Source organism: Triturus cristatus, chromosome 3_1 (genome assembly GCF_964204655.1).
Source record: "Triturus cristatus chromosome 3_1, aTriCri1.1, whole genome shotgun sequence".
Taxonomy (NCBI): Eukaryota; Metazoa; Chordata; class Amphibia; order Caudata; family Salamandridae; genus Triturus; species Triturus cristatus.
The window spans coordinates 859143015-859159229 of record NC_140583.1 but is presented as its reverse complement, the minus strand read 5'-3'; the positions used below and the strand labels follow the sequence as shown (position 1 = coordinate 859159229).

The 16215-nt window shown below is 49.5% G+C and overlaps 1 protein-coding gene across 4 annotated transcripts in view; it reads right to left on the bottom strand.

Annotated features, from left to right (window-relative positions):
* Positions 1–16215, bottom strand: part of LOC146861186 (neurabin-1-like) — a 611401-nt gene that overhangs the window by 200616 nt on the left and 394570 nt on the right. For all 4 annotated transcript variants that reach the window (XM_085645289.1, XM_085645286.1, XM_085645285.1 and 1 more), the window contains exon 13: positions 6974–7052. In XM_085645289.1, coding sequence (XP_085501415.1) covers positions 6974–7052 — 79 coding nt within the window. The remainder of the gene's footprint in view (positions 1–6973; positions 7053–16215) is intronic.

The following is a 16215-nucleotide window of genomic DNA, read 5'->3' as shown; positions in this document are numbered from 1 at the left end:
GTTAAAACCTTAGTCCAATCAACCTCGACGCTAACTAAGGGACCTTGAAAAGTGTCCATGATACTTGGTGTGTCTAGGATAGCTTGAGCTATAGTGTCGTCAAAAGTTAAACCAAGGCGTTCTGCCATGTTTGTAAGAATGGCTATTTGGTGCAAACAAAGTAAAGTCAATCTCAACCAAGGAAATAGAAGGAAAGAACTCACAAGAAGATATACAAAAAAGTGTGTGCAAACTGTGCACAATGGGAGAAAGAATCAACCTGCAAAAAGACTAATTTTGCAAAACAGTTAAGGCACTACCTATGTGCCGTGTTTCAGACCCACAGCCAGAAAGCTGTACATGAACTCTAATTACAAAACGGTTAAATACCGGAGGGTCAAAGGGAACAAGTTTAAAGACCGCGCAGGATTGGATCCCCAAACAAAGTACTAAAGACACTGAAAATCCTGAGGTCTAAAATGGCAAGGAGAAAAGGTGGTGTGTGAAATGAGGAACAAAAGTCTAATGTACGTGGTGTAATGCCAAAACCTTGGAAACGTGGTGGTTCACTCACCCAGGGTAACGAACCCAATCACATGGGATTCTCATCCCAAAGAAAAATCTCGAACTCTCAGGGGGCAGCAAGCCCCTCAACGAGAGATAAGAGCTTTTGTTTTGCTGTTTGTGTTGTGCACCTAAAGGTGGAGTAAATCCACATATAAACTGGGTATGAGTGGGGGGTGCAGTGCTGATGAAATAGTAGTGCAATAGGAGTGTGTTTAAAACTAGTTACGGGACGGCCAGGAGGACTCTCTTGGACACTGCCGTGCCGATGCTAGATTAAAAGAAGTGAAAGCCCCACTAATTCGATGTAATCAATGGAGCAATGTACAAGATGGTGGTCAACATGTTTCAGCCGTGGCGCCTAGGTTGGCTCGGCTTTCATCAGGACCTTATAAGCTACTGCAAGAATGAAAAATGACGTAACAAAGGATACAGAGGGCACCCTCAAAATTGCTTGTAGGGTGTGCGTCTCCTCAACGATACAAACATCACCTAGACAAAAAAAGGGCTCAGTGTATGAAAGTGGGTCATAATTGCTCAGTAATGACAGGTAAGAATGTATAAACTAAAAGCAATTACCACTCACCCATGTAAACTGGGTGGAACATGGACCTCCACCTGGCAACCGCTCAGGAAGGAACACCGCTCTGAAAAAGAGATGTAAGACTGCTGAAGGAAGGAGAGCTTACATATCATGAGCGAGTGTGAATGAAATTGAGTGCGTCCTCCAACAACGAGGGAGACTGACAGAAACAGCGTATGCACGAAATGCTGTTGGGTGCAAGGATGGTTGCTTATCAACAGGAAAGGCCAGTCAGGGAGACATGACCCCTCCTGTATGATCGTGAAATGAATAGGACTTGTCAAGACAAGTGTAAAAGGATGTCGCGATCTCAGCCCAAACTTATCGCTAGAAGGTGAGGGGTTGGTCGCCTTCATAGAACAATAAATTAAATAGAAAAAGAACTGAAAGGAGGGACAGTCTGTGTCCAGCGTCAAAAAAATCTCACCTCTGTCGGGGAACCGGGCTGGAATGAGCCTGCAGCCGAAGGTCCCGCGGGGTTGGGCGGAGGCGGATTAAGAAAAGAAATGTCAGCAGTTGCGGACCAATCAGGGGAAAGGTTACTCATGCCGTCGAGGGGGAGAACCAATCAGAAGTGTTAGTCCACTCGTATGGCAGTAACCAAGGAGACTGTAATACAGCTGACAGGTTACGGAAGACGCTGTCAGAAAATCAAAGGTTTGTCCGCCGCGACTAATTAGCGAAGCGGTAGGGGGCTCCTTAACAAGGTAAATAGATAGACAAAAGGAAGCAGAGGCGTGGAGAAACTGGAAAGGCAACAAAGAAATAAACAAATGCTGCATAATCCACGCGGAGGCACATGAGATAAAACAGCGCTGGCTCTTGGAGCGCGAGTCGCTCAATGGTTAACAATACAATGAAAAGGGTCTGAACTGATGTGAGACATCAGTTTCAGCAGCGCGGTCGACGCTGGTTGGAATGGCATTCAGTTCACCGGGAAGTAAAAAAGAAGGTGAAGCTGGCGATAAGTAGGGCAGGATAGAACAGGACTATTAGTGTAGAGAGCAAAAATAGTCGGTAGTGTGGCATCAGCCTGAAAGTGTGCGTGCCAGAGCACAGAATCCCTGTAAAGCAGGTGGGTGTATAAGTTGAAGACACACGTTCAAGGACTGAACGACGATATTCCTTGGCTATCTTTGTAACACATATGGCTTGATCTCACCAGCTGACCCATGCTTTACACCCCTTCCATGGGCATTTTCCATCAAGCATTCTAGTAACTCATCGTTACTACACACACACGCACACTTTCAGGCTGATGCCACACTACTGACTATTTTTGCTCTCTACACTAATAGTCCTGTTCTATGAAGGCGACCAACCCCTCACCTTCTAGCGATAAGTTTGGGCTGAGATCGCGACATTCTTTTACACTTGTCTTGACAAGTCCTATTCATTTCACGATCATACAGGAGGGGTCATGTCTCCCTGACTGGCCTTTCCGGTTGATAAGCAACCATCCTTGCACCCAACAGCATTTCGTGCATACGCTGTTTCTGTCAGTCTCCCTCGTTGTTGGAGGACGCACTCAATTTCATTCACACTCGCTCATGATATGTAAGCTCTCCTTCCTTCAGCAGTCTTACATCTCTTTTTCAGAGCGGTGTTCCTTCCTGAGCGGTTGCCAGGTGGAGGTCCATGTTCCACCCAGTTTACACGGGTGAGTGGTAATTGCTTTTAGTTTATACATTCTTACCTGTCATTACTGAGCAATTATGACCCACTTTCATACACTGAGCCCTTTTTTTGTCTAGGTGATGTTTGTATCGTTGAGGAGACGCACACCCTACAAGCAATTTTGAGGGTGCCCTCTGTATCCTTTGTTACGTCATTTTTCATTCTTGCAGTAGCTTATAAGGTCCTGATGAAAGCCGAGCCAACCTAGGCGCCACGGCTGAAACATGTTGACCACCATCTTGTACATTGCTCCATTGATTACATCGAATTAGTGGGGCTTTCACTTCTTTTAATCTAGCATCGGCACGGCAGTGTCCAAGAGAGTCCTCCTGGCCGTCCCGTAACTAGTTTTAAACACACTCCTATTGCACTACTATTTCATCAGCACTGCACCCCCCACTCATACCCAGTTTATATGTGGATTTACTCCACCTTTAGGTGCACAACACAAACAGCAAAACAAAAGCTCTTATCTCTCGTTGAGGGGCTTGCTGCCCCCTGAGAGTTCGAGATTTTTCTTTGGGATGAGAATCCCATGTGATGGGGTTCGTTACCCTGGGTGAGTGAACCACCACGTTTCCAAGGTTTTGGCATTACACCACGTACATTAGACTTTTGTTCCTCATTTCACACACCACCTTTTCTCCTTGCCATTTTAGACCTCAGGATTTTCAGTGTCTTTAGTACTTTGTTTGGGGATCCAATCCTGCGCGGTCTTTAAACTTGTTCCCTTTGACCCTCCGGTATTTAACCGTTTTGTAATTAGAGCAAGATAAAATAACCAAATTCTATGAGCTCAGGAACTGGATTGCTAGGTTGAGAATATTGGGATCTGGTTGATTTGGATTGAGAAGGTCCAGCCTGTTGGGGAGTTCCCGTGCAAAACTTTTGAAAGGTCTAGTAATATTGTGAACCAAGGCTGACAAGCCAAGGTGGGAGCTAATAGGATCATTGTTAGAGAAGTCGGCCTGAGCTGTTGAACCAGAAATAGGAGACTGAGAGGTGGAAAATAGTAGGCATATATCTTTGACCAATTCACCCATAGTGCATCACCCATGGATAGTGGGTGTGGGTACATGAGGCGATATTTGGCCATTTTGCGATTTCTGCTGTGGCGAAAAGGTTTGAGGGAAACTCCTCTTTTGGAAGTAGGGTTGGAGGACTTGTGGGTGGAGTTCTCATTCGTTGACTTGTTGCTGCATCCTGCCGGCAGGTCTGCAAAGTAATTATCTATTCCCAGAAGGTATTCCGCCAACAGGTGAATACACTGTGCCCCCCCCCCTGTTTTTGAAGATAATACATGGCTGTCATATTGTTCGTCCGGACTAGGACAACCTTGTGAGTCAGGTGAGGTCAGAATGCTTTCAATGCTAGGTGAACAGCTTGTAGCTTTAGGTAGTTGATGTGGAGACTAGTGCTTGGCATCCCATAGGTACTGCACTGTGAGGTCTTGTAGGTAACCAACCCATCTCGTCTGTGATATCTTGGTCATGAGAGTAATGTGGGAAACAGGGTCGAGAAAAGACCACCCCTTCAACAGGTTGGTGGTGTTAAACCATTGCAGAGAACAGGGAGTCTGGCGGTCTATCAAAACTAGATCTGCCAACTGACGCTGTGACTGAGACCACTGACGAGCCAGACGTTCCTGTAATGGACGCATTTGTAATCTTCCATGGGGAACTATGGCAATGGACGAAGCCATCATTGTAGGATACACTATACCAAAGTAAGGTATAGTGTGCACAGAGTCCAGGGGATCCACAGAGGCTAAGGTAGATAATGCCAAATGCTCTCTTTTGTAGTAGTGCGATCAAGCAGTCAGGCTTATCAAAGGGCTGTGTTGTGCATTTGTTGTGCAAACTCAGGCAAGAACTGATTACAAAAACTAACTGACTTAAGACCAATTGTTTGTAAAAATATGTTTTGTTTGTTTATTACTTAGAACCAAAGATACTTTGTTGCAGTAAAATTAAATTTTGTAAAATCACAGATTTTAAAGAATAAAAAGTGGACACTGCATTTTCAAACAGTTCAGTGTTAACCTACAGAGGAAAAACAATGTTAAAAACACGCCTCACTATCCCTAAATATTAAATGTAAACACATTTAGACTTTTGACAAGTGTGCCTGTCATTGACCCGGCCAAAGAAGGCATGAAAAAGCTGAAACAGCAGCAGCTCACTAATATTATTGCAAATAATCTCCGTGACACTCCCATTTCTCATACGCAAGGTCATGCTTTGATCGAAAAGAAACTTTTTTTATGGATGTTGCATGAAACAAACATTTCTCTGCAAAATATCTGTAATACACTCATACAGCACCCACATTAAAAATAAATTAAGGGAATAACTGTATTTAAAACACTACTTAAGAATTATTCAAGGTCATTAGGGCAAGACTCTCTGCAGAACAGAGCTGGCTCTGTCAAGGGGCCCCCTTAAAGGCTGGGGCCCTGAGCCAGAGCCTACTTTGGCCACACCTTAAAATGTCTCTGGAAAGGGGTGGAGGGCTAGTAGCCTTGTACATAGTCTCTCTTAGGAGGGACTGGCTTGTCCGAAGCCTCTTCAAAGGTAAGCTTCCTTTTAGGTGGTGGAGGAGAAGAAGCTGTGGCCAGGATACGTCAGGTATGCGCCTGGTTATGAATTTTCTTCTGGCGTGTGTCCAACTTCTCCTGTAACTTATGTAGGACTGGTTTCACCTATGTTTCAGGACCGAGCTTAGTGGTTGGCTTGGATTGCTTCGGCTATGAAGCTGTCGGCTTTGATGTGGACTGAGCGCTCTCTGCCGAGTTGGATGATGGCGCCCGTCAGCTCAGCACCGAAGATCAACTCCATGCCCGTTGGTTGTCTCGGTCCAAGGAAGCCGAAGCTGATGGTTTCAGCTTAACATGTTCTTTTACGGTTGAACTTTAAGTCGGGCATCCATAGCAGTTTTTTGCTGCCAACCATGGCTAGGCAGCAGTGGCGGACAAGGGACCTGGGATTCTGAGACCAGAATTGGCAAATGTTTTTGGGCTGGTGGACATGTGCAGGGGGAGCCGTACTCACAGGTTATTGAGCTGGTGTGTCTATTTCAAAGTCACCCTCAACCTCAAAGCTGGAACTTTCAGTGACAGAGAAGCCCCCCCCCCCCTCCTCGCCAACCAATGGCTCCTCATAGGCATGCTCCTATCCGATTAGGTCGGGAATGTCGTCAGTGGCTCTGTAGGACATCTCGAGGCGACCAGCTCTACAATCCCGAAGGGCCTTTTTGTAGTTGAGTGACTTGCACGCTGCGCAAACCGCTTCGTTGTACTCGAGGGATAAGCGCAAGTTGCACACAGTGTTAATTTGTGCGGGGATAATTTGCGTGACAACGTGGGCAGAACCAAAAGTGTGTGCATGTGTGGGAAGAATTAGAACAATGGGGAAGTTAAGCCCCAAAAGGGCTTTGGTCGAACGGAGTAGAACTGGCAGGGTTTTTGTAGGAGTCATAGATGGAGAAGCGTGAACAATAACAATACCATCAAAGATAGAGAAAAGAACCAGAGAATCAAACCGAAATGGAGGTGAAACACGGAGCGGAGTTACACACTTCCAACCCAGACGGCGCAGGTAAAAACAATCTAAGAATGGAGTCGATGCCCATGTGCACTATCCGAGAGAAGGAGTCACTCAACCTCATAACTCAAAAGACTTAATAGAAGAAAAAACAACTTGCATAGCTCCGGACCCAACACTAGATGGCAGGAGTATGCAGAGCATGTGTCTCTAAAGCTACAAATGCCATTGAACATTGGTATTCTGTCGCCTGTGCTTCCTGACAACGATCCAGGACATGGATAGTAGTCTTAAATTAAATAAAAAGAGTACACACTGTGTTCCACGTCACAGAGAGGTTTTGGATCTTGGAAACACCCTTAGAAACTGGGCCAACAAAATGTCAGGACATCAGTTTAACATGTAGTGAGGTCTATTAGGGCAGGTATGAATGCCCCTTTATCATGCAAAAGACATTCCCATCACAAAGGACAGTGTATAAAAAAAAGTTGGTGTTTCCCCAAGCACTGTAGAGATTAAATGATTATGCTTTTCACCTATTGAACTGCATACTGAAATCATGACATTTATACTTTTTTCAAATTCATAGATCGTTGTATTGAAGTTTTTTTAACCAAAAAGATCTTACCCAAAATCAGGAAATCGTCTTTTGTGCTTTCCCGATGTTTCAATTGTTTCCAAAGGTTTTTCTTCATTACTTTTTTCATCTGAGAAAAATAAAGTTAATTGTGAATTGATTAAACATGGCTTGTCTAAGAAATGTAAACAATTTAAAGCTAGTCATTCAATGACATTTGTAATCAGTTAACAATAAAAGTGATTAGATGCATCTCTAAATGTATACCGTTATTTCTAATGGCTTAAACCATACTAGCAATCTTTGCAATGATAACACCTTTACAACAACTTACTGCAACGGTTCAACCAGCAAAAAACCCTTTACATTATGTTAAAACAACAGCAAGCAGCAGCTGACAAATTGGGAACAGCTAAGCTGGACCAAAAAGAAGCAGCCTCCCAGGCTTCTGTGCCAGATGAACAAGTTACTTACCTTTGGTAACGATGTATCTGTAAGAAACATTAGTTAGTTAGATTCCTCACCTTAGAATATCCCCAGGTGTCAGGCTGGATCCAGAAAGATTTTAGTAGCAATATCCCTTGCGCGTCGCTAGGCGTCGTCTGCGGCTCTGCGTCCGTCGTTGGCGTCGTGCGCCGGAATGACGTCAGAGTACTTAGACGCCGGCCTCGCGCGCTGACGTCAGTTCTTGTACATAGCTTTCCGCGCCAGGGACGCTGAGCCATGCAAGAGACCGACACTGGTGCCAAAAAATCTAGGGCCCTGAAAGGGAGAACCTTAACCCTAGATGTCGGTTCGCAGAACGGGGAGGCTGGGTGGGTCGGTGAGGAATCTAACTAACTAATGTTTCTTACAGATACATCGTTACCAAAGGTAAGTAACTTGTTCATCTGAAAGAAACACGTTAGTTAGATTCCTCACCTTAGAATAGATACCCCAGCAATACCAACCCCGGTGGTGGGTCTGCAAACCAAGATCACACCAGAAAGTCCTGGAGAACAGAACGGCCAAAGTGGCCATCCCTCCGGACTTGGCTGTCCAGGCAGTAATGTCTCGCAAACGTGTGCAGCGAAGCCCACGTCGCCGCCTGACAGATGTCTTGCAAGGGGACTCCCCGTCCCAGTGCAGTCGTGGCCGCTGTGGCCCGAGTAGAATGGGCCCGTAGCCCAACAGGAGGAACCTTTTTCGCCAAAGAACAGCAGGTCTTAATACACAACACAACCCATCGCGAGATGGTCCGCTTGTGTACAGCTTTACCCTTCTTAGCCCCTACGTATCCAACAAAAAGTTGGTCGTCCACCCGGAACTGTCTGGTGCTGTCCAAATAAAAGGATAGCGCACGTTTTGGGTCCAGACGGTGGAGCCTATCATCTTTTGAAGGATGCGGAGGCGGAAAGAAGCTGGGCAGCGTGACAGATTGCCCGATGTGAAAGGGAGTCACGACTTTAGGCAGGAAAGAAGGACGTGTCCGGAGGACAACTGTGTCCGGATGAACTGAAAGGAAGGGAGGCTTAGATAAAGCCTGGAGCTCACCCACCCGCCTAGCGGAGGTGGTTGCTACCAAGAAAGCAGTTTTCAAAGTCAAAAGACGGATGGGACAGTTATGAAGGGGCTCAAAGGGAGCGCACATCAGAAGAGTGAGAACAAGGTTCAAGACCCACTGAGGCATTACGAAAGGAACAGGAGGGTACATATGAGTAATGCCCTTGAGAAAGCGTGAAACAGGGGACTTGAAAAGAGAAGGCTGATCAGGAAGCCGTAGGAAGGCAGAGATAGCAGCAAGATAACCTTTCAAGGTGCCCAGAGCAGAGCCCTGCTAGGCCAAAGAAAGAAGAAAGGAGAACCTCAGAAAGAGGGGCAGAAAGGGGATCCACAGCCTTTGCTGTGCACCATGCCACAAATTTGTACCACCGGCAGGCGTATACCGTCTTTGTGGAGGGACGCCTGGCTGCCAGAATGACATCACAGACTTCAGGAGGCAAGTCAAATGGCATCAACTGCCGCCTCTCAATCTCCACACATGTAGGTGGAGGCTGGACAGGTTCGGGTGGAGGACCGTCCCCTGCTGCTGCGACAGAAGATCCTCCTGAAGAGGCAGTCGTATCGGGGAAATCGATGGACATACTGAGTAGCTCGGGATACCAGTACCTTCGTGCCCAATCCGGAACCACCAAGATGACTTGGGCCCGGTCGCGCCTGATCTTCTTCAGCACTCTGGGCAGAAGTGGTATAGGCGGAAAGGCGTACAACAGACCACAACTCCACTCGCGACGAAAAGAGTCTCCGAGCGAGTGCTGCCTTGGAAACTCCAACGCGCAGAACTGCTGACATTGCGCGTTCTCTTCGGTGGCGAATAGATCTAACCAAGGCTCTCCACACTGCAGAAAGAGACCTTGCACCACGTCCGAGATCAGACACCATTCGTGATCCATCATGCACCGGCGGCTGAGTTCGTCCGCTCTGGCGTTCGGAGAGCCCGCCAGATGTTGAACCACTAGGGTGATGCCATGGTGTTCCAGCCATGTCCAGAGGCGCAGGGCCTCCTGACAAAGGGTCCACGACCCCACCCCGCCCTGTTTGTTGCAATACCACATGGCGGTGGTGTTGTCTGTGAACACCTGCACGACACTTCCCCGGACAGAGGGAAGGAAGGCTTTCAGTGCAAGTCGGATCGCCCTCAGCTCCAAAAGATTGATATGGAGCCGAGTCTCCGCCGGAGACCAGAGTCCTCTGATCTCCGCCTCTCCCATATGGCCCCCCCATCCCAGGAGGGACGCATCCGTCACTACCACGTGCTCCGGTTGGGGAAGGGAGAGGGATCTGCCGCTGACCCAATCGCGATTCGTGAGCCACCACTGCAGCTGTTTTGCAGTGCCCTCCGAGATCAAGACGTGGTCGGACAGGTTGCCTCAATGCTGGGCCCACTGAAACTTCAGGTCCCACTGCAGAGCCCGCATCCGCCATCTGGCGTGAGTTACTAACAGGATGCAGGAGGCCATCAGCCCCAGAAGCCACAGTACCAACCTGACCGAAATCCAGGACAGAGGCCGGAAGATGGGAAACAGGGCTCGAATGTCCAGGACCCGCTGTTCCGGCAGATAGACCCGGAACTGCGCCGAATCGAGAACCGCCCCTATGAAAAGGAGCTTTTGGGAGAGACTCAGATGCGACTTCGGCACATTGATGGAGAACCCCAGCGAATGCAGGAGGTCTGCCGTAGTCTGGAGGTGGGAGACTACTTGCTGGGGCGAGCCCGCCTTTAACAGCCAGTCGTCGAGATAGGGGAAGACTGGGACCCCTGATCTGCACAGATGAGCTGCGACCACCGCCAGCACTTTCGTGAACACCCGAGGGGCACTGGTGAGGCCGAAGGGGAGCACGGTGAACTGAAAGTGCTCCTGACCCACCGTGAAACGCAGGTAACGCCGGTGGGCCGGCAGGACGGGGATGTGGAAATAAGCGACCTGCAAGTCCAACGCTACCATCCAGTCTCCAGGGTCTAGGGCAGCAAGAACCTAAGCTAAAGTTAGCATCTTGAACCGTTCCTTCCGGAGGAAGGCGTTCACGCTTCTGAGATCAAAGATCAGGTGTAGGCCCCCTTTGCCCTTCTTGGGAACCAGAAAGTAGTGGGAATAGAAACCACGACCTACTTCTGGACCAGGAACGTGCTCGACGGCCTCTTTGGCCAAGAGGGCCGAAACCTCCTCCCGGAGAAGATGCAAATGATCCCCCGACATACGGTGGGTCTGCGGTGGCATGGCTGGAGGGGTCGTCTCGAAGGGGAGGGAGTAGCCCCTTCGGACGATTTGCAACACCCACCTGTCCGAAGTGATGGAGCGCCAGTGGAGCAGGTGATGGCGAACTCTGCCCCCCACTGGCGTTGAATGGGCCTGAAAGCTCGGACTAGGAGGGCTTTGAGGCGGATGCTGCCGGGGTGGATGTGGACTGACCGGCACGTTGTCCTCCAGAACCGCCTCAGCGGAATCCACGTCCGCGTGCAGGTTGATTCTGCGGCTGGTGGCTGGGCGGACGTGAGGAGGCGCCCGTTCCTTGGCCACGAAAGGCGGAAGTTTGCGGCCGCGGGGCCGAAAGACCCAAGGACTTGGCCGTGGCCTGGGAGTCCTTGAACCGGGCCAGGACACTGTCCGCCTTCTCGCCAAAAAGGCGAGTGCCATCGAAGGGCATGTTCATGAGGGAGCTTTGGACATCCCCTGAAAACGACGTGGACCTCAGCCAGGCGTGACGCCGAAGCGCCACCGTGGTGGAAATCGCCCGACCCAGCGAGTCCGTGGTGTCTAGTCCACATCTAATGGCGTGCCGCGCTGCATCTCGCCCGTTAGCAAGTGCTTGGGTGAGTCGCTCTCGGGCCTCCTCCGGGCACAAGGGCAGCACGTCCTCCACCGTATCCCACAGCGAGTGGGAATAACGGTCCAAAAGGCAAGCGGTATTTAAAGACCGCAGTCCCAAACTCAGGGACGAGAACAGTTTCTTGCCAAACTGCTCCAACCTCTTGGATTCCCTATCCGGAGGAGAGGACGGGAAGGAGGATTGGGAGGTTGAGGCCTGGATAACCAGGCTCTCGGGGGTGGGGTGGTGGGAGAGGAATGTGGGGTCGCTCGGAGCATGGCGGTGGCACCGGGCAACGTTCCTGTCCACAGGAGGGACTGTGGAGGGCTTGGACCAAGTGCCCTGGAGAACGTCAATGAGGGCCTCATTAAACTGCAGCAGAGGCTCAGTGGAGCTTGCTGTCGGTTGAAGGACCTCGGTGAGGACGTTAGTCCTCACAGCCACAGCAGGCAACTCGAGCCCTAGGGCTTCGGCCGCCTTGCGCAGCACCACAGAAAAGGCTGCACCTTCCTCCGAGGCCACAGTCTGAGGAGAGATTAATCCAGCATCTGGAGAGTTATCCAAACCGCTGGCGTCCCCCAATTCCTCTGCCCAGTCCTAAGACAATTGGGCCTGTTCGGCCAGAGGGTCCTGAGACCCCTCCCAGTCACCCTCATCATCCGATTCCTGGTAGACAGGAGGAATGATCGGAGCCGGACAGTGGATGAAGCGGTCACCCATCGGCGTCGGACGGCACCGTACCGGGTCCAGTATAGGGCTAAACTGAGGCTCGACGCCGTGCGGGGACGGCGTCGGGGGCGGAACCGGTGTTGGCGCCGGCGGAGGAGGCGTCGTGAGGTTGACCGTCACTGGCAGAGATCCAGGCCTGGATCCCTCGGGGACCTGCGGCGTCGGAGACCTCGACGGCGCCGGGGCCGGAGCCGCCGGCACGCGAGGTCGCCCAGTCAACCCTGCGGGGCCCAAAGGCACACCAGCAGGCGTCGACAGCGGAGCCAGATTCCTCATGGCCGAGAGGAAGGCACTGACCTCCGCCGGAATCGCGTCAGTCCCAGGGACCGGAGGGTATGGGGACGAGCGCGGCTCCTGCGGCTCCGACGGAGCCGCGGGGGTAGAACCACCCGGACCCTCAGCCGGGTCGCGCGACCGGCGAGGGGAGTCCGAAGAGCGAGGAAGCCGCTTGGACTTCTTAGAATGTTTGGAGTGACGGGACTTACCCGAAGATCCCGACGAGCGATGTCGATTGCTGCGGAGCAGAGTGTCTAAGCTCGAACAGCTTATGGGACCACTCCCGCCTAGCCTTCTACGTCAATGCCTGACAGTCGGGGCATGACTCCGCGTCATGGTCGGCCCCCAGGCAGTACAGGCACCGGCGATGGTGATCCGTTACCGACATCAGTCGGTGACAGGCGTCACAATGCTTAAATCCAGGCATCCTACCGGCACCAGATGTCGAGTCGAGTAACCAAAAGAGGTCAACAAGTTAGTCAAAAAGTGACTAGGGGTAAGCTCTTCCCGGATCGGCGCTTACTGGCGCGGAAAAAAGAAGAACTGACGTCAGCGCGCGAGGGCGGCGTCTAAGTACTCCGACGACATCATTCCGGCGCACGACGCCAACGACGGACGCGGAGCCGCAGACGACGGCTAGCGACGCACAAGGGGTATTGCTACAAAAATCTTTCCGGATCCAGCCTGACGCCTGGGGATATTCTAAGGTGAGGAATCTAACTAACGTGTTTCTTTCAGATAATCCTGCTGGTACACATAGGCCGCTGCTAAAAGTTGCAGGGTGCAGCTTCTTCTCAGCCATGCCTTGTTGCAAGGTGTACAGAGGCACCAGACAGAAGTGCTTATCAGATGGCCTGCAAGGTGGGTGGATTAAAAAGGGGAAATTCTGCCAAAAAGGAGAATGCAGAGACAGATGGGAATGTGCAAACATACCACAACCGGAAAATAATACTGGGTGGTATGGAAAAATGGAGAGAGGGCCCAGAGGGTTCATATGAAGGAGGCCATTTTAAGGTTTGGCACATTTACAACCAGCACATCAGCATGCCATGGCTGCAATTATGAAACAAGGTAAAGGAAGCAAAGTGGGAGAAAAGATGGATGAAATTGTGAAAAACGGACAAAGGACTGTACATCCACCTATGTCCTTGAACCAACAGTGGGTGATGTGTGGCTGCACTGTCTCCAGTAGAAGAAACCATACTGATGAAACTTAAAAGGTACTTGTTTTGAGAAAGAACTTCGAGTTGGAGTTTCCCACTAACATTGGTAAGTTAGCATTTCAAAACAAATGCCACAGCTTAAAAAATTGACAGAATAATATTTCACCAAAGCTGCTCTCTTACAATTTTGAATACTCCTTTGATAAACATATTTCAACAGGAACCAAAAATTTGAAAAATAATTATGGAAAAGGTAATACGGAAAGTGGACTTGTAAAGTAACCGGAGCATGCTGAGTTGTGAAAAGACAACAACTAAACTGAGAAATTAGGTGTGTGGGGCCATGCCGGAGTCCAAGATGAAAGTACAACCCTGAAGCTCCAGCCACGTTAGCCCAACAAATATAGTTACATGCTGACATCCTATCCCTACACATCAGTAGTACTACAATCCACTGGCCCTCAAAGCTGCACCTGAAACTGGTGTTTCGGACTGCGATGCGAGAGGTGGCGGCGAACCACTGGGTGTACGGAATAGGCCTGGCCCACCTCGGAGGCCCGTGGCGACACGGGCCACAGGCAAGCCGGAGGATCAGTCTGTAGAGCCCTGCTTGGCTTTCAACTGGACCCTCCCTTGATGTTACCTGAGACCACAGCTCGCATTATCTGAGGCACTTTGCCACGTCTGCAAGCCACCAAATATAGGAGGGGGACCCGGTGAGCGTGATGGTGTGCATGGCCTGAAGGTGACGGAGGCCAGGCCTGGAGCCAATGCTGCTTTTTAGCCTTTACAGCACCACAATCCTGACGCTGCCTGAGAAGCCTGTTTCAGCTGTTTGTGCGGACGAGTGAACCTGGTGACTCCGATGAGTGCGTCCAACTTGGTGGGAGCATATGAATTATTCAGGCCTCGGCAACCATATTAAGGGCATATAGTCTACCCCAATGAATCACTTCCAAATATAGGTTGCCGGAACTGACCCTCTTCGAGTTTGCTGACCACTTCGCATTATGTGACCACAGGTGATGTTCTCCAACGCTAATTCAGCTCTTCTGTGCTGACTCCTCTGGTGTACTGGGTCTTATATACGAGCCTCTGCCCGGGTTGCCCTATTTGGTGGGGGGGCGTTTTTTTTTTTTACATACCTTCCATCTGACTGACAAACCGGTTGAGTGACCGGATCCATCACTAGGCAAGTTTACGATCACTAGGGGTATACAAGGGTTTCCCTGGTCATCGTTCTTTTTTATTATTGCGATGGACCCACTGGTACATCACTTGCAAGACAAATACATGCACCACATTCTTAGTTTTCGACCGGGCTCTTTACTCATTTACATGTATGTTGATATTTTATTGTTCCTCAGGCAGCCCGTTTACAACCTCGCTCCTGTTATTCGGGAAATTCTGGTTTGGGGGATTTTCAGGCCTCTCAATTAATTGGGCAAAGTCAGAAGTATTCCCTCTGACTGACGCTACATTGTCGTTGCCAGGTTAATACCCGCTACAGTGGTGCGATGACTACCAAATACATTGATATTATAATCCACAGAGATAAGGAACAGGTCATTCCTCTGAATTATGGCCCCACCACTCAGACTCGTGATCTAAATCGAACGATGGATAAGGCTTCCGCCCTCCATGACTGGCCAGCCATTATTAAAATGGCTGATACTCCATTACCACTATCCATGTAATTTTTCCTGCAATCCGGAGTCTGCTGCGCAGCCTTATTTGGGCGGGTTGGCAACCCAGAATTCGATGGGATACACAGTGTAGCATACTTACGGCAGAAGCAGTTTCAGAATTCCTGACTTCCAAATCTATTATTTAGTGGCACAGAGGCAATTTGCATTGCATTGGTCCACCCAGACGCCAGGCTCTCCTACTCCATCCCGGAGAGAGACCAAGCAGAGGACGTTCCACTATTAGCAATCCTACTGATGGGTATCAAGCTAGATCCTGTCAATATCCAAATGCCATCCCCCACATGTGGGCATGGAGGAAGCTTAACTGCCTGCTTGGGACTGGCCCACTATATTCGCCCCAACTTCCAATAACTAACAACCCTTGAATCCTGCCTTCTCAGGAAAGAGTGGTGCAACACACACTTAGCAAATATGACTTACATACAATGCGAGATTTCTTCCCAAATCGCCATGCCCTCTCACATACTGACAATGTCAGATTCTCCGTGGCCACACACAAGAACCTCTTTCTATGGAAAGAGGTTTCATGCCGCTATTCATGCAGGTATTTTATCTTACCCCATAGCCCCTGATGACTTCTCACCTTTGACTCTTGATTTTGGCATCAGAAGTGGGGTAGACTGGTTTCCAAACTTTACAAAGCCTGTATGTCACTGAAGCCCACCCAAGACAAAAATATATGAGGACAGTGGGAGAATAACTTGGGCCGTGTACTGACAGACAAAGAATGGCACTACTGCTGTAAGCAGATTCAACTTGTTTTTCCTAACCATTGCCACAAATTGCACCAATTTAATTTTTGACACGGGGCATAAATCACCCCTAGCACATTTGCCAATATAGATCCCACTAGATCTTCCAACTACCCAAAGTGCAATGCATCCGAAGCTGATTTTGCACACATTGGGGCTTACTGAAGTGCAGTATTTGAGAGTCTCTCACTAACTATAAAAATTTACACTGCACCCAGACTCCCTTTTGGTGCTTATTGGCTACATTGCAGAAATAACAATCGATTTATAGATATACAGCCATTACACTGCTTTTGGCCAAAAGTGAAGTAATATCG